The 20,104-nt window shown below is 37.3% G+C and overlaps 1 protein-coding gene across 1 annotated transcript; it reads left to right on the forward strand.

Annotated features, from left to right (window-relative positions):
- The first annotated feature begins 10,499 nt into the window (after positions 1–10,499).
- On the forward strand, positions 10,500–19,292 carry LOC108675912. Its single transcript, XM_018163966.2, has 5 exons — positions 10,500–11,677; positions 13,113–13,314; positions 14,459–14,646; positions 15,003–15,087; positions 18,925–19,292. Exons 1-5 carry the CDS (start codon positions 10,964–10,966, stop codon positions 19,050–19,052), a joined length of 1,317 nt encoding a protein of 438 aa, XP_018019455.1. The 5' UTR covers positions 10,500–10,963; the 3' UTR covers positions 19,053–19,292.
- The last annotated feature ends 812 nt before the right edge of the window (positions 19,293–20,104 follow it).

The raw sequence follows: 20,104 nt of genomic DNA on the forward strand, positions 1-20,104 counted from the left end.
GAGACGACTCTAAATTTTGATTCAACAAGGTGGGTGAGAACCTGAATATCCTGAGACGTGACGACGCTTTCTAGAAACAACGTGTTGATCACGATCTTTTTTGATATTGTTGATCACGATCTTAACACCCACCATGACACATGCTGACACATGACGTAAAACTCATAATGTTGATAATGATCTTACAATTTGGCAACTCATGACGAAACCAATCACGTTACTCATGATCCGACAACCTTGTCGAAGACTTGATGCAATGACGACAAAGACCTTCTCTTGTCCATTGACCTGTGGGAGTCTCGATCTGGCAGCACGTTCTTTTGTGCCTTTACGTCACTCGATGCGTCATGATACGTCACTCGATGAGTCATGATACGTCACTCGATGCGTCATGATACGTCACTCGATGAGTCATGATACGTCACTTGATGAGTCATGATACGTCACTTGATGAGTCATGATACGTCACTCAATGCGTCATGATACGTCACTCGATGAGTCATGATACGTCACTCGATGCGTCATGATACGTCACTCGATGCGTCATGATACGTCACTTGATGAGTAATGATACGTCACTTGATGAGTCATGATACGTCACTCGATGCGTCATGATACGTCACTCGATGAGACGCTGTCATGATACGTCACTCAACGCTGTCATGATACGTCACTCAACGCTGTCATGATACGTCGCTCGACGCGTCATGATACGTCACTCGACGTGTCATGATACGCCCCTCGACGCGTCATGATGCGTCACTCGACGCTGTCATGATACGGCACTTGTATTTAGATTGCGTCACCATCACGGGTCAGATTTTTTAACTGGATCACAATTCTGTTACTATTACTAGATTGATATCATATGTGCAATTTGTAAACCTTCACAGTTCAGATCATTATCAAAAATCTTGTTAGACCTTGTTATTCTTGCCGCGGAATGAATCAATTTTATAATTTAGTTTAAAATTCTATCAAAAATATACCTATACACTCGAATAGTGGCATTTTCCGTCATTTATATTACCCATAGTGTCACGTAGTATAAAATCTATGGACTCACACGCATCGTATCTACATCGTTAGCTGCCGCCGAGTAGTTCTCAGTGAAATATTCTACCACATCAGGTGATCAGAGTAGTTCATGTCACTGCAGAATAGTTCATGTCGCCGCAGAATAGTTCATGTCATTGCAGAATTGTTCATGTCGCCGCAGAATAGTTCATGTCATTGCGGAATTGTTCATGTCATTGCAGAATTGTTCATGTCGCTGCAGAATTGTCCATGTCACTTCCTTACAGTGGAAGAATCTTCTCTTAGGGACAATCACCGCCTTTTAAAAGCCGTCTACTTTCTTCCTAACGTCATCGCTATTACTAGATTCTGTCTAAATTGGCTGGATGTCTTCCACGCCTCTAGATAGTTGACACGTCAAAAATTAGAAGATATTGTCTCTTCACTCCTTCTAATCGCTAAACCCCATTTGTTTCACTAATTTTCTTGATTTACAATGAATAATTTCCCCATTATAATTGTCTGCGGGAGCGACCACAAGATGAGGTCAAGTTATCTTGTAGTCATTTTCGTAAACTCAACTCTCTGCAATTGGAAGTACTAAATCCTTGAATTAAATTTTTATTTCGCGAGCTTTTAAACTCACTGGCTGGTAGTTTTCAGTAGGTGGTGCATTAGCATGTCGAGGAAGCCTGTATATCAACGAACTTCTTAATGCCAGAGACAGGTAATCTTTTCGGGAAGATCATTTTAATTATTTCATTATATAATACCATCCCGACATTCTTCTGGTAATTCTCCCACATACAGCTTTAAGTCTGTTTCTAAGCATTAAAGGAGGTAACGTATCCCTAAGTGTCATAGAAATTACTCTTCTCTTATATAAATTGCAATCTTTGTTTCAATTGCATGTGTCATTAATTTGATGGCAGGCGCAATGAGATGCATATCTATTATAAGAAGCTTGTTGGCCGCATCCACTGCCAATGGTCATTTTGGTCATTCGACTCGAAAATTTTCAGATAAAATTATTTCTCTGTTGTGAAGAGACAGGCAGACTGTCGTTATTCTACTCTGGGTTCCCGGAAGCTAACGGTTCATAAAGTTCATTTTCTTACAAATACTGCTTGTATAAAATGGGTGCGCGTTAATTTATAGGGAGTTGTTGCAAAATGCGGTGGATTGCTTCGAAAAAATTATTCGTTAAAATTGTTTTTGACGAAAATTTTATTCTCTGTTGATATAACCTAATTTTGCAACTTTGAACGTAGATAATGCAGTAGATTGTCGCAGCTATAACTGCTTCTTTCCTCAATAACTTCCTGGTACTTCTCAATTGCATAAGCTTGTCTTCTTCAGGGGGATTTTCGAGCCGGAAAATGTTAGTCCGTTGGTTAATGTTCATATGACTGAGGATAATATACAGAAAGTTGTAGCTTGATATCAAGCCTTCCCCTCGTATTCCTTTATCAAACATAAAACAATTTGCAGCTGACAACCTTACCTACGAGGGCAGTTTCTTTGCTATGTATTTCTTCTATCGATTAAAAGAAACTGTGGATGTTCAGGATTTAACCGAAAGTTAATCGTATCAACACAAGCATAATAAAATGCCTGAATATTTTGATACCCGTGAAACCAGCGTACACTCGCTTCAAAATGTCTGATCAATGACATTTGAACACTCGAAGAATTTTCCGGCATTGATATGAAAGTTTTTTTAATGAATAAATTTTCTATAAATAATTGATATATCCTATGTAGATTAAACAAAAACATAATATAGGTCATCTAATTTACACAAATAATGCAAGCATAAAAAATGCATGATATCTAATTTTAAATTATCGCATGATATTTTAAAATGGTCACTTGTTTGGAATATTTATTATTAGTATATTGTTAAAAATATTTCAAAATCGTTCCATACCACAAACGAAGTGCGTAACGCTCTTGTTAAACATACAGGGATTGGGCCATAATCTTATAAGGGTGAAGAACAAAACGTATGGCTCAGTGATCGTTATCTAACAAGATGCCATTCAGAATTAGTGCACTACATAACAACATGAAACTAACACAGTTTGGTGCTTGCTGTAATATTTTTTTAATGCAGATAATTTTATGATATAAATATTCCCATTGCAATTGATTGAAAAAAAAAATTGATTGCCTCAGCTCGAGTTTGTATCAGTGAAAATTCGCATTCAAGTTACTTGCAATAGAACACATGTGATTCAGTTCAGTTAAGGTTCATTTCAAATCTTTCATTTGGTTGATATTGAATACTTTGAACAATGAATATTCAGCTCACAACAATATTTTTTTTCCTGCGACATTTGGAGCTACTAGGCAATTAAAAAATATATATATATTTTAATTTTCTGATGTTTTTTATTGGGGCAAAATTCATTTATAATTAAGTTTAAATAATTTATTCATGTTGTAATTCTATTCGAGGAAAACTGCAATATCCTATGATTTTGGAGTGTTTAATGAGTTAATTACTTACGTTTCGATTAAACTTTGTCAGTTTAAGGGGAAATGAATGCATTAAATTTATGTTCTTCTGAAGTGAATAAAAGACCTAAATTTTATTATGGGTAAATTCGGAACTAAAATGATAGAAATTAAGAAATTCTGTGTTACAATTAAAGATTAACATTAAATAATATAATGATCATTTGCTTATAAAGTGTGGCTCATAAATATTTGTTTCGCACTCATAAGGCGGGGTAGATATTACTTCCGTTATAACATGTCTACGGGCAAGAATAATTAATCGAACTTGAATGGTTTTGAAATAATGTTATGGTCGTAAGTTTATTATTCAATGTATTTAAAAGATAACTATTGCGTGAATGTGGAGTGTCTATTCGAAAATTCGTAGGGGGATTTTTGAAACAGTAGAAACGCGGTAACAGCAAAGGGAAAGAGTCGACGTGTTCTCTGTACATTCAATCAAAAATAAAAATAATGCTGAAGTCTATGCATTTCAGTTGATGAATGGGTGAATCACGCCAGTTGTCTATATATTTCAATCGACGAAAGGGAAAATTAAGCACATGTCTCTATATCTAAAAGGATAGAAGGGTAAATCCCAATTTTGTGCCTAGGTGAGAAAAATCATGTTGCGCATCTTAGTGGTTTTGAAATAGGCATAAAGAATGGGATTTGCATTAACGTTGATATTTAAAGAGTATTAAATACAGATGTTATATACCTTGATGCAATAAATGCATGGTTTAATTTCAATACGCAACTCTCATTCAAAGATAAGTAATGTTGATGCGTGAACGGTAGGAATGCGAAGCATGTACGAGTAACTCTAAGCGTGGAAAATCATAATGCTAAGTCTTCTTGAAGAACATCTTTTAAAACTTCGTTCATTTAGTTCTCAGGAAAAATCTATGCTATCCATCTTTCATCTCACTTAGAATTCTCAAGTTTCTCTCGATGCAGTTTCCTCGTAGCGTAGCCGAGCGGTTTTCTAAGAAGAATCTTTGTACGTGTGAATGCCAGGGGGTCTTTCCTGTGGCAACATTGTGCAATAAACCTGTTATAACTCTGATGTGAATCTTAATTACCTTATGCTTCAATATTACCATCTATTCTTGGCATTGTACTGCTAATGTTGTTTTGCTTATCTGGGAAAATTCAATAAATGAAATAATTTGGTAATTTTTTCAACATGTTTGAAATAAGGTGCTGAAGTAATACGGTTTTGAATTACATTAACAATGTAGCTTTCAATATAATTCTACAATTTTAATTATTTTATTGTGACATTAATGGAACATAAATGTTATCCCGAATGCATACCCACAGCAAATAATATCTTAGGATCTTTTATTCAGACAAGAATTCGGATCGATTCATTCGAGTGTCAATGAACATAGCCTTAATTGATAACGCGAAAGTTACGAAGAAAGTGCATGATCATATTCTAAGTAGTGTTTGAAGTAGTTAAATAAATAATTACACACAAGATTACAATGTTTAATCAACAAAGTTTGTAATGGTTGAGCGAATGAAATAATATTGAATATGATAGATCGCTAAAAAAATGAGAACTTGGATAAATAATTGTCAATCAGTGCTGACAAAGAAATTTTCGTCACGTGGGTATAAATATATAATTCAAATTTTAGAAAAGATACATTGATATCATTAATAAATAATTGCATGGATTGAAATCTTTAATAAGAAACCAACAACTTTGCATATTTTTTATAAACGGCCTCAGTGATTTAGGTCCACTCGCCAGCAACTCAGGTTCACAATCTTCACTAATCTTCGGTCCGGTTTTTTCATCGTCGTTTACAAAATTCTCTACATAATTTACCGCAATTAAAATTATCTACCAGAATTTGATAGGTATAACTTTCTACTACAATATCTGAATCATGAACAAAGAATATCTTCATTATGTGAAATAAATGTCCCAATTTATGGGCTAGTCTGCTCAGGACTCAATGCAAACAACCTTTTCGTGAGTAACCGTGATAAAGATGGCCATACTCATGCGTAGATCCGAATAAAGCTCAAGTTCATGCGGAAATTTTTTAATAGTTTTTCATTTTAATAAATTTTGCTCAATCCACAGATAATAATCATAAACCAAAGAGAAGAGTAATTCAATTATTTCTGCCGTGTATTTAAAAGTTTGATTGATTCACAATGTGACAATTTTTGTTCCTGGCAAGTAGGCTAAGTGTTATTTTCCAAATCATTTTGTTACAAAACAATAGAAAATGGCCATTATTCCTTTTAAACTTTGCTTTTGTAGCTTACAGAATGAAATTTTGACAAAAAATTGCCAAATTTCACTCTTTCGTGCTATTTTTGGACATAAAACAAAAACATACAATACAAAATTTATTTTAAACCTTCTTGGATAAGTTTACAAAGTTAAAAATGAACAGTTTTTCTAGATTTACGAGCATGCAACAAATTACTTTCCCGAAGAAGACTCCAAATGTACCCTGTCAAAATGTTCGTGCCGATTAAGGTCGTTTTAGAGGAACTATATTCGGCTTAGGGGTGAATCAGGAGCAAGTCGGCCACGTAGGGTGTTTTGCTTCTATTTACCAGCTTCTTTTGGAAGTCAATTGCCCGGTAGGCCAAATCTGCGTAATATGCTTAAAAAGAGCAGCTGGTCAAGCTTCACCATTTCGGCGCTTATTTCGCTACGGCAACCGGAACCTAATGCGGACATAGAGCTTCTAATTTACCCGGCCATAAGAACCTGGGGCGTCCGTGTGCCAGCGGCTGACAGGTCTTCGAATTTCGATAGGGTAGTCTCCCATCATGTTTTCATTATAAGAACCCTGATATCTGTATTCAATGTCCATTACATCTTGATGGAAGCGCTCCCGTTGTTCCTCAGATTATGCTCCCATATTCTCCTTGAAATTATCAAGATGAGCATCAAGGATATGGACCTTCAAGGATATCCTGCAACCCATTTGACCATAGCTGTTCACCATAGTCTCAACAAGTTCTGCATAATTGTCAGCCTTGCTATTGCCCAGAAAACCTTGTACTACAGCAACAAAACTCTTCCAGGCTTTCTTTTCCTTCTCTGTAAGTGTCTTGGCAAATTCTGAGCATTCCATGATTTTCTTGACTTGTGGTCCAATGAAGACACCTGCTTTCACCTTTGCATCTGATAGCTTAGGAAAGAAGGCTTGCAGATATTTGAAGGCTACAGACTCTTTATCAAGAGCTGTAACAAACTGTTTCATCAGACCTAGTTTGATGTGTAATGGAGGGAACAAAACCTTTTTTGAAAAATGCTGGTGACGTTTCCTTTTACTTGTTACTTGTACAGTTTCATCCACTAAGTCCCACTCTTTGAGCCTTGAAATCAGAAGCTCAGCATTTGACTTTGTCAGCCAAGATCTCCGAGGATAATTGAGGTCTGTTTGCTTTGGGTAGCAAGGATTCCTCACAGTAGCTTCATCTGTAATATCATAATCATCTGCACAATCCTCATCTTCTGATTTACTGTTTTGTTCCTCTGATGGTTGACTTCTTTCTGGAGGTGTAGGTACAGGAAGATCAAGATTGTGTGGTACTGGTGCAATAGAAGAAGGAAGGTCTGGATAAGATACTGCAGGTGCATTTTTGCCAGCTCGACGTTTGGAAGGATCTACCATGCAGAAGAAGCAGTTGGTTGAGTGATCAGTGGGTTCACGCCATATTCTAGGAACAGCAAACTTCATTCATCATTGCTCTATTTTCTTCTCTATACCACCCTGAATAAGAACAAGAGAATCAGTTTCTATAAAATACATTTCATAAAATTATTCTGTAAAGATTTTACCCATTGTGTAATCAATGAACAAATTTCTTACCTTCCAATGTCTTTTTGCAATGCTCACAAACAACATGAGGTGCCCATGTTTTGTCTTGGTCCCCAACTGGCATGCCAAAATAAGCTTTATAAGCTTCACATTTTTTGAGATGCTGTGACAGAGAACTTCCTTGCTTTTGTCTTAATAAATTGACCACAGATGTAGCAGAAAGCATCTGGAGAATAATTGCAGCCTCTTGTTGCCATTTCTCAGCTTCAGATGTGTTTTCTCTGGTAGCCATGCTGAACTGCAGGCTGACTTGCATGGCTTCCTTTTATATTGTAAAGCAATGTCCTAGAACATTCTCAATCTTTCTTGAAAGGTTTCTAGAATGTTCTCAAGTTTTCTAGAATATTCTTGAACATTCTTTGGAAGATTTATAATTATTCTAGAATATTCTGGCATATTCCTTGAACATTGAGTAAATTCAACGAAATTCTAGAGATTTCTAATCAAATCTGGTCCAAAAAAGAAGGTTGAAATCAAATACAGTTTTTTTCAGACTTTTTCTTCTTTCTTTGTATTGGTTAAACTTATTTGGCTTATTTTTAATCAAACTTTCATCACTCCAACTCGATTTTGCTTATTTGAACATTAGAAGGAACTGATACGATATTGAAGAAATGCAGATATGAAAATTCCTTGTGAAAACCACAAAAGCGAAGTTCTGAGACAAAAATTGTTCTTTTTAATTTTGTTTAGTTGCAATGAACTGGGAAATTATGTTTTCAAGCCAGGAACAAGAAAAAAAGGTGAAATTTTGTTACATACCCAAATAAAAATTAAGGGTGGTGCACCGATGATTATAGGTGGCGATAGTAGTTTATAGGTGGCGTAACGGTGAGTGGCCAGATTTGCCAAAAATCGACAATAAAACATCAATAAATCGAAAGGCTGGCGAATAAAGGTGGCAGTCATCTATGAATCATCGCTGATTTGTAAGGTCTGAATAATCGATAGCACATTGCAGGCAAATCTCTTTTAAGTCACTGAAAACAGTTTGCTTACACAATGCACGAAGGTATTTGCCACAGTAATTTATCCAACGTAGAAAGGTGTTATTGGATTGCGGGTCATTCGAGATCAAAACGAAACCATGACTTCGTTTTGTGTGTTTGGCTTTTAAGAATTAGTTATGTTAAGAAAATTTTGCGTGAATTAGGTAGGCACCAATAAAGCTGACAGAGAAGCATGGTGTTCACAAAATTATTGAGCCAAAGTGGAGCCACTGGGCATGTATCAGACTGTTCCTGATATAATTGTAACAAGTGATATCAATTCTTTAATAGCTATCTACTAAGTGCCGCGCTTGTGTTTCATGAGGCATGGCCCCTGTCAATCGCTAGCTCGTCAATCGGTCAAGAAGCGCATGCAGAGGCTGCAAAGCGCCTTTGCATGCGCTTTGAGGCACTTGATTCTCGTGTGTTGCCCCTAGTGTGAACGGGCCTTTAGAATGGTGATTGGGTGATGCAATATCAGTAAATGCAGAAGCATCGGATTTGAAATTAAAGGAAAATTTTTTATTGAATTCATTTTAAAGGTGGCCACTGGTGGCTCATTGATGCGCCACCGGTGCCAATGGGTGGTTATTGATGTACGAAGAGCTTTACGGGTGTGGTGGCCATTGGCAGGTTATAGGTGTGGGATAGGTGGTGCACGCCACCCTTAATTCACTGTATAAATCATATAAGCTCCACCTATGGGGTCCGCCGATAGCCACCATAAAAACATAGGTGCTCCACTCTAAATTTTTATTTGGGTAGTGATGTAGAAAGAGCATCTCGAAGCCGTATAAATAGTTATTGCCTACTTTATTGATGAATAGGAAATCTGTTCATTTGGGGAGTCATGCTAAGTAAATAAGCTGTAGCTGTTCTAAACCCAGAATTTTGTGTTCGTATTCAAATATTATACATTAAAATTCATAGAATCACTTCAGTAATGACTAAAAATCTTATAATTTTTTGCCACCCCTCATGGTGACTTCTCTGTTTTTATATTTTTATACACGTACGTGTTCCTCTGTCTCTAAGAGTCAATTTTTGCGCTCCGTAATTTTTGCACTTGTATGGGTCATCCTGATCTAGTTTTCCCAGCATACATATATGGGCGTATAAGCGCAACGTCCGCTCCCAGCTCGAGCGGTGAGTAAGAAAATTATTCACTATTTGAACAATATCATCCATTAATTTTCCTGAGTTAGCCATTTTCATCAGATTAAATTTGTACCCATTTTCCTGCTCGATCATCTTTGTTTTTCGACTTCATCCCGTCTCAATTCGGAATCCATCGCGCCTCAATTTCGACACCATCCCGCCTCAATTTCGACACCATCCCGCCTCAATTCAATGCACGAATCAATTAACAGAATAAATAATTTTGAAAAAAATGTATATATTAAAAAATTTTTATATATATTTAAAAAATTGAAAAGGTAATTTTTTTAATTTACGAAAATTAGACGAGAAATTCATTGTACATATGTAAGATTGGAGATACTGGATTCTTTGGAAGTGTTGTCTTTAAAAAGTAGTTTTTAAACGTATATTATTGCTAATATTAATACAATTTTTTACCTACTTCACTAGCAGAGAGCGGACGTAGCAATGTTAAGCTCTTTTGCCAGGCTAAAATGCGTCAGGATGACTCACACAAAGGCAAGAAGTGCATTAAAAGTTTCACAACGTCTCATCAATTCCCTGAGTGAATGTGAAAATAAAGATAAAAAATAAAGGTAAGCTTATATGATTAATGGTATAAATCAATCACTGAGAAAGAATTGATTTCTCCTCAGTTGAGACTATGGTTAAGATTAGAGGAAAGGAAGCGGTATCAGCATAGCAATATAACAATAATGTGGAGTTCAGTGTATCGTAGTGACTGAAGTTGATCAGAGATATATGGGGTTATTTAGTGCGGAAATTCTTTCATAAAATTTATGGTTTCAATTAAATTCAATAATAAACTTTGCGTAACCAAATATGTTCACGCATAAACTTATCATGTGAAAATCTTGCGATAACGATGAAATGTGGCTTCCGTTCATATCTGATTAGATTTAATATTTCCAACCTATCAAGGCTTGGAAGAACGGCAGTTCAATATTGAAAGTGCTAAAGGTAGTGCGCGGAATAAAAGATGCGTTTAAGGCTGAATTTCCCGGTAGTCACAGAGGTTTTGATATTTTTCAAGCATCGGAAAATTCAATCTTTATGATATTCAAATGTAAGAGAAATCATACAGTAACCAGTAAAGGAGAATTCGGAAAAATATTACACCTGCATCGTAAACGAAATTTTATGAACTAAAGTTCTTTGATGCTGGGTACTAAACTTTTCCAATGAATTTTGAGAATAAAACTTTTTCGAGACGCAGAAGTCTTCCCTCGGAACTTTGACGTGTTTGCTATTCAAGTGTTTACAAATTGACTCAAATTTACAAAGTGATCAAGTTCAGTTTATGTCGAGGCAAACTAAAACAAAATATTCAAACGGGTCACGCTAAGGAATTTGAAATATTAGCTACGTTTAAAGTGACTGTTTGGTGTCATATGCATATTGAATGAAGTATATATCGCAACTCCCAAAATGTCGAACTGCAAAGCTTGTTTTAAAGAATTCGACTCTTTGAACCGCAAGCCGCTTCGCCTGTCCTGCGGCCACGGGTTTTGCTTCTCTTGCATTTCGAGTTTACCATACGTCGATGGAGCAATACACTGCACTAAATGCAAGAAATCAACATTAAAATATACCGATCAAATGTTGGTTAACAACCTCGCTGAGAAAAAACCAAGTCAACGTGACCTACATCCATCGTCAGAGACGGCGTGCCTCCAGCACCAGAAAGCACTGGATTATTTGTGCATGGACTGCATGGAACTCGTGTGTTTTGCGTGCACCAGAGGCACTCACGCCGCGCACAAAATTGACACGATTGACGATCTGCTACAAGGAGATGAAACTGTTGTCGAATCCAGGGCAAAAATACGGACCATGATGAAATGCAAGCTCAAGCGCGCCGATGAATCCATTTCTGAGTTTAGAGCAATTTTGGAGTTTATTGATAAAATCGACTTGATAACTCCTTTCAAAGAAGGTCATAAAATCCTACAGACCCAGAGAGTGTCGACAGAGCAAGATCTCCAGGCCTGGGACACTTCAGTTTCCGGTGCTGATGAGAACAAGAGGCATCAGTGCAGGGAAATTCTCAAGCGCCTATTATTAGAACCCGAAGAAATTGGAGAATTCTCTGAAATAAAGAAAAAGATGGATGCAGCTGGAAAAGATTGCCATAGGTTGAAGGTGGGTGGAATAAATTTCCTGGTCGATACTGGCATAAAACTCAAATCAAGATTTTTGCACAATAAACCATTGTATCCAATAAAATAAGTAAAAAAGTCTTAATAATTATAAAGTGAATAAATTATCGAATTGGTGAAAATGGAAATCCACATCGTTTTGAGCTAATGCGAGTTAAACAGCAGAAATGCAATGTCATTCGTCCAATCTTACTTAAATCATTTCTTGAACCTGTTCACGATTGAAACTAAAATTAATATAGTATATGGTAAGAACATTTTCAAGCTAAAATAGTTATTTATGTTATCGCCACCAAACTTGATATTCTTATACACGCAATTACAAACCAGGGTGGAAAAAATTGTCAGCCGTTTTCATAAATATAATTTTCCGTGTGAAAAGAAACTTTAAAAACATAGAATTATTAACGAGTTTTGTGAAGCTACAACGTTCATTCATCCATGAAATGATTTATTCTAGATTTCGATTTTAAATAGCCTTCGTATCAATTATGTCAGCTAGCAAAATTGCTTTTGATTAAGTAGTATCAACAGGATACCGTGCCTTTAAATCCATTAAAATTAGGGAAAATAACGTTACTTTGAGCTTTACAACGAGGCGTCTAGCGTTGTTAGAAACTAGCAATAACAATTGAAAGTCTGTGTAGTCATTTTCCAATCATTTTTTTTCGAATATGTGCTTAGTTATGAATTTAAATTAAAATTACAGTGGAAATTCAATTTTTGTAATTTCACCTATCTTGGCGGTAACTCAGAAAGTGGTTTGAATGGTATATCCTTTGAAGAGGATAAATTTGGCAGGTATCAACAAAAAAATCATAATCGGATGACGAATTCCCAAAACAATTTTTTTTGCTACAACCTACTGAACATGCGATATTTTTAAATTCGATGCTGTATTCCCAAAACTCATCTTGAACTCCATTTATCATGTCGTAGTGACATTATTTCTACTACATTGCCGTAGCTGAGAGAAGAAGTTGATGGGAGGATGAGGTGCGCTCAGACAAGTTAATCGATCACATTGTCCAGATAATCTCACTTTTTGCACTGATACCCCTTTTTCCCAACCAAACTGGGCTAAGATGACCCATACAAAAGGGCAAGAAGTGCATCGAAATTTGGACTAATTCTCACTCTGTTCTTGGGAAATAAAGGTCCCAATCCCCAGTAACGCGCAGGTCCTAATCAAAATGCCGCAGGTCCTAATCCCCAGTACCTCGCAAATCCTAATAAAATTAAGGTCCTAATTAATCCCCAGTACCACGCAGGTCCTAATCAAACACAGGTCCTAATCCCCAGTACCACGCAGGTCCTAATCAAACACAGGTCCTAATCAAACACAGGTCCTAATCCCCAGTACCACGCAGGTCCTAATCTTAATAAGGTCCTAATCTTAATAAGGTCCTAATCCCCAGTACCGCATCAAGAAGCTGGCGAGCGACGATCGGCAGCATTCATGTGATGCTACTGCTGGCAGCATGCGGCATTCGGCAGGTGTAGCTCTTTGCGGCAAGAAGAGGCAGTCCGCAGGTGGTGCTACTCCCGGCAAGAGTTGGCAGCCGGAAAGTACAGCGGTTTTCAAGTGCTCCACGGCAATAAGTCAACAAACAAAGAACGGTGAAGTCGACTTAGTTTCTTCCTAGTCTGACCAAATGTTACTCAATTTTCTCTAACTAAAATTGTCCTGACGTAAGTCATGAATCCTTTTCTTATGTTGCATGAAATTTTGTAGGTTAGAAGGTTAAAATTAAGAACAAAGCATAGACTTAGAACCAGACCAAAAGGGGGTACAAACAACGGCCATAATTTTTCTCTTACGCTGGAACACCGTAATCCAGACCAGTGACCCACTGTTTAAAGGTAATAGCGCCGTAGATCTTCGGCCAATACTCAAACACGCTCGATCATAAGCAGGCACCCAAACAAAATTTCGAGTAGTGAGTGAGCACGCACAGCCAGTCATTGGCAGCAACAAAGTTGTGAGCCGTAGAAGCGTGTATAATAGTAATCCAGAAAAAGTTAGGCAAGAGTAGGTGAGGCCCGATGCTCAACTGTCCTAACAAAATTTAAGGTATGCTTCAGCCTCAGCAACAGAGTTGCTGAGGCCTCAAACACGATGGTTGGAGATTGGCAAAGGCGTGATTACGTAACCTCAAACTCGATGATTGGTTATTGGTAGAGGCATGAAAACGAAGGCTAAAACACAAACCGAGAGTTCCTACCTTGCCCGAAGAGGGGTTTAATAGAAATTGTATAAAAATTGTGCAAGATGGTTTTAGTGTAGAAAGAAATTCAGGTTGATACATTCAGAAAATTTAAAACTCTCGAAAATGGCAGCGGAGCGCCTTTTAAGCATAGCTAAAGCAAAAGTTATAATGAGACGTGAAACGCACCATTGGCTGTAAAGTGCAACGAATCTGGGTTGGTTTAAGTTGAATTGGAAATTATATTACAAACTTCATAGTTGTCTATATAAAAACGATAACAATAAGTTGTTTAAAATGTCTCACCGATCTTAAGTTCAACAATGGCTTTCTTCTTATTCTCTTCTTTTATTTTAAAACTTCTTATTCTCTTCATTTAAGTAAAGAGATGACTCCGAAGTAATATTGTATTCGGACTCGAAATTCAATGAAAATCCGATTTACATCAGAACTACTCTTAACAGAATGGAATTCTCGAAACCCTACGAATATAAAGACTTGTTGCTTCTCAGTGCATGTGTAATTTGCTTGTTAATTTTAATCAGTGAGTTTTGCAGATCCCGAAGTCATTGTGATGACGGTAACTTCAGCATCACCTCCGCGCAGTGGGCTAGTTTGTTCGAGATCTCCTGTAGCTCCGGCTTCGAAATCGAATACTCTGAAGAGGAAAGACGCCCCCAGGTTGGACGAAAAATGGGAGTCAACCGTCAACGCCGATGCAGCGAACACAGACTTGCGTCGCAAGGTAATTTTCTAGCTTTTTCCGGTAGAAAAGTAATATTATTCACTGAACAGATGGAGATATTCCTCAAGATCTGTAACCGTAGTAGTTTTAGGATTATACTTGCCTCAAGTAAGCAAATAATACATTTTATGTGCTGACACAAAAAACTGTAAATGATGCTTTTGTTTTGTCCTGGATTTATATTATAAACAACTTTGGACAGATGCTATATCGACCTCAAACTATAGGTTTGAGGTCGGAATCAGAAATTCTTCTAATGCAGGGTAGTTCTTTGAGGGAAAATTCCGACCAAAGGAAGAATCTCAGGGGTAGAAGCCATGAGTCTCTACTAACCAGTAAATATTGACCATCCACAGAAAATGTTCACAATGCCCCCCGGCCAACATAAAGGAGTCCCCCGTCACCTAACTTACGAAGAAACCCGGATCGACAATTTTCACGGTATTCAGAAACCCTCATACTCCCCGAATCCTAATCATTAGAAGTAACGGCAGTCAACTGAACTCCAGGAGAATATGTCTTAACTAAAGCCGCAAAGAGGATCAGTGACAAGTCAAAGACTATGCATAAATATGATACTAATATTATTAGATGTTAAATACTTTTTTTATTCATTATTATTTTATTTATTTGCTAAGAATTTTTTTCCAAAATAAACATGAAATTTCAACTCAGTGGGTCAAAAAAGGCATGTGGGTCGGAGAGGAATGGATTAAGTTGCATATATGTTATCTACTACAAAGATTATATAGATTTTTTAACCATTATTGTTTCCGAAATATTGAAATTCTTCATTCGTTAGCAAATACAATTCTGACCGTCTCTTTTTTACTTCATATTAGTGACGACTGCTTTCTCACATTATACATCTATAAAAAGGTATTACGCACATCAGTTTAGTTTGATTGGTAGCATTTCTCTGTACTTATATCCACCAAAAATATAAATTACGGTTCTTTTTATCACCTATTTGTATGAGATTGCATGGAGAGGGTCTATGTTGATAAAAAAAATGTCCAATGAAGGGGTCGGCGGGGAAAAAGTTTGCCAAACCCTTGCTCTACACTCAAAGATGACTGAGAATCAAGTCAAAGTTGCGATAAAATTAAAGAATTTGTGTGGTATTCCTAACCATAGAAGCAGTGGAACGTCCTTTCTGGGCTCGTGCCGTGGGTAAGGAAGTGTGTGGACATTTGGGAAATATGACCTATTTATTTATTCCAGTGCCACATTTTCATCTTGACATTAAAAGAATAATTTTTATCTCCATTGTAATTGCCATGGCGGGATGGGTAGAGGAGACGCATGCAATATACAAGTTCATTGCTGCTTAGCATATCAAATATTTATTCATTAAGTAATTAGCCTTCTGCGACATGACCTCATCTACGTATTCTCTGTACTTGGTCATCGTGTTTCGTGATTACACCACAGCGGTAAGTGGTAGATAATCATTTCTCAAGTGCTCTGTTGCATTGTTGCTGGAAAGCTCCGACAATAAGAATTTTCTGAGAATTTGTTGCAGAATAATTTTAGCGCGAAAGAAAATTCCGTTATGTTATCCGCCTAACGCTGACTTGACAGCGATGGATGGTCCAAAAAAGAAGAGGATATAAATAACAAATTATTCTATCTTACCAGCGTAAAAAACCTGTACATATGGAATTGCATCTGAACTATTCCAAATAAACATCGGATACAAACAGAAATCTGATGTAAACTTAGTTGTTCTAGAAACATTTGAATGGCCATACTTAACTATTTATTGCTTTAAAAATAATTCTCGGAATGTAGTACCTACAGCATGAAATGAAGAGGAATAGAAAAAATGCACTTTCCCAATGTATAATAACCCCCCTAGGGGTGAGCAATCCAAGTTTAATTCTAGGATTGAAAAATTGCGCTTTGAAATGAAAAATGAGGACGTTTGAGTAGGTTTCTGCACATTTGTTTCAAACAAAAGCTTTAGTTTTCTCATATGCAAGTATTAGCCTATATTTACGGACAAGGCCTACCGTAGTGTATGGAAAGGCGATGACATCCACAACTACCAGCTATTCAAAATAATTCAAGCATAAATCTCAGAGCTCAACAAAATCAGCTACGTAAGATAGGCAACTAAGTTAGTAATCTCAGTTATTACCAGCCTCTGTCTGACTTCAGCAAAAAATGGGCCTCCAGTTAGGTAGTGTTAACACTATCACAGCTTGCATGAAAATCCTCCTTATAGGAACATTGATTACTCACGTTTGCTTGACGGCTCAGTAAATGCACTAAAACAAACTAGAATAATACAGTGACGTATTTACGATAGCTGCGTAAGGAAGAACAATGAATTATTACATATTCTAGAAGCAGTAAGGAAGTCAGTCATTCCAGGTAAATGTGATTTACAGAAATCATGACCACAGTACGACAGCACATCCACTGTTTGAATTCCCCCAATTCAAATTCAATCATTTCAACTATTCTGACTGCATCTATCTCATAAATGCAAATTGACTGGTAAGTTACTACACATTATTAACTTTAATGACACAACCACGTGAAGGACCTGATTAGGCAGACCCAAGCTTCACTAAGAGAAACATTAGATAAGTGAAATAGGTGGGCGGCTAATTAATGATTAATCGATGAGACAATCCATTGTAATAGTTAAAATAGAGCAATATCGGCCACTCAGTCTAACTCAATTAGTCACAAAGATTACCTCAATTTTCCACACTTGGATTATACCGAGCCCACACGTGTTTGGAGTCACAGTCTATGCAAATGGCGTCCCGCATTCACTCACAAACATAAAACTTTTTAATATGCACAAAGAGACTTCCTAGCAAACTGTGGCCTAACAATTTCTGTACAGTCATACAGTGCATCATCTACGAAACTTTTTCAACACAATATTGTAATTGAACGATGTTAAGCAACGATGTTGAAAGCTAGATGCTCTCACGCTTTTCACTATAGAGATACGCTACGTCCATGGAAGCTTGCCCGCTCAGAGTTGGCGGGGCTTGGCTTCCAACTTCCGGGAGGGAAATCCTCCGATTTAGCGTATTTAACTTCGCTATCAGAAATATTTCGCGTTTTTTATTGTTTTAAGGGGGGGTCTACCCTAAAATTTTCGGATTTAGCATTTTTGGTTTTTAGTCTCATCTTAAAGCTGACATTCTGCCCTATCCAACGGTACTACTGCCATCTCTGTACGTTGATTTATGATTTCAGGACATTTCATGAAAGGGGGGCGGGTGGGAGAGTTCTTCAAGTAATTAGATGGGAACTAATTAGCTGCTGAGCTCTTAAAATATAGTGTCTACTTGAGTTGTGCTGCAGTTACTTGTTTAGTCTCATCTTAAAGCTGACATTCTGGCCTATCTAACGGTACCACTACCATCTCTGTACGTTGATTTTTACGTACACGACACTTCATGAAGTGGGGCGGGAGGTGAGTTCTTTCAATAATTACATTGGAACTAATTCGCTGCCTCAGCACTACAAATGCAGTGTTTTTGTGACTAAAATTGTGAGGTCTGACTCAGTGTGCCTCCGGGCTTTGTAGGGAAAGGTGCGCATGTAGTCGCTCCCACCATCCTCGAGTGGAATCAAGCTCCAGAAACGTTTAGTTTGGTATCTATGCTACATTTAGCGCATTTTGTGATCCGCGCGGGACTTTGTCGCGCTCTCCTCAACATTCACACTTATTGTCGCGGAAAACCTATCTCCTCCTAGAGTTTTGAAGATACAGCGATGAGACATATACCATTTGATTCGTAAAGACCATACCTATCGAGTAACGAAGCTTTTTTAGATTTGTGCATAGTTTGGATTCAAAATGGGGGGAGAGGGGAAAATTGGAAGAAAATTAGAAGAAAATGAGAAAAAACGGGAAAATGCGTATAAAAAAACTAAGGCAAAATGAAAAATCGGGCTTCGTTACTCGATTGATATGGTCTTTACGAATCGAATGGTATTTGTCTCAATGTTGTAGCTTGAAAACCATAGGAGGAGATAGATTTCTACAGTACCCCCTTTTTGTCGGTTTTCTATGAATTTCACGTTTTATATTAATTTTTTCGAAAAAGTCATACGAACAAAATGTGTTTTTATTTTGTTTTACATACATGGTGTGAGTTTCAGAAAGATCCGTTAGTAAATGTAGAAGTTTTTCTGGAGGGTAGACCCCCCCCTTAAGCACGTGTCGGGTGCCAGTCCGATTTTATAGTCACGCTCTTGAGCTTTTCCGTCAATGATTGATTATTATTATTTTTACACGTTCAGGTGAACGCGACATTGAGGAGCCCATGTCGGCGAGACTGAAACCGCGTTCCGTTGAGGAGCCGCGCTCCCTTGAGGAGCTTCATATTTGGTTGAAGAGCCTTACAGGAGCTGAAAATTTATGTGGCTGACAAAATTGATTGGAAGGTCAGAGCTCGATAAAGTCTCCGACCAAACCGCAAACACGTACAAATGTAAGTCTAAAATCGCCTTCGACACGGACGTACTTCGTCCAATAACTTATCATGAAGAAGCTACCTCTATCGAAAGGAAGTCGAAAATTTGACGAACCATACGACAACCGCAGCATCACCAATAAGATTGATGATGATTACTGGATGCTCTCTGCATTCATACTGATTTACATTTGATTATTGTATCCAATAAAATTTTGAGGAATGAATTGACTTCATTGCGGCCCTCTTTTTAGCGCATTTTCTCATTTATGAAAAAAAAATGCACTATTGTGCTCGCCATGTCCGTCTGTCCGTTGTCTGTCCGGCTGAGCTTCGAATTTCTCTTCCATCCGTCAATGACATACTTCAAGAAACAATTTTGCTGAATTGGTATTGAATGGTCCAACTCCAGGGAATATCGGGAAAAACCGATTGTCTTTAAAGTATGATACATTCTGTGTGCCAACGCAGAAGATGACGGTACCTTAAATTTGGCTTATAATAAGGAAGCAATCAATATAACGTGCACCAATTTAATTAACACGGGAAGGGCAATCTAGCAGGAAACTGTTGGAGCAATCAATAAAATACGTAAGAATATTAACGTGGATGGTGTGAGCAAATGCTTACTTGATGTTGAAGTATACATTCATTGAAGTCATAAGCTCTTTCTGAAAACTCACTGCCATCCAATTAACTGGACGAATTCTCCACGGAAAAGCGATATGCGCAGTATGACGGCAAAATACACAACTGTCCACGTGTTAAAGCTGCTCGTGAGGCATACAATAACATTATTCGGATAGAAGACATCTACAATAACTCAGTCGAAAAGATCAAAAGTCCTCTTTAATACCTTAGCAAGTAATTTTGCATTTCCGATCTGCTGCCTGATTACTTTATTATTCTGTAGCTCTTTGTCCTTTTTTCTAATGGTAATTGCAGAATGTGCCGGTTGTGCCTAGTCATTGCCAGTCATGGTTGAACTAATATAAGGTTGATCCATG

This window comes from Hyalella azteca, unplaced genomic scaffold (assembly GCF_000764305.2).
Source record: "Hyalella azteca isolate HAZT.00-mixed unplaced genomic scaffold, Hazt_2.0.2 contig16069, whole genome shotgun sequence".
NCBI lineage: Eukaryota > Metazoa > Arthropoda > Malacostraca > Amphipoda > Hyalellidae > Hyalella > Hyalella azteca.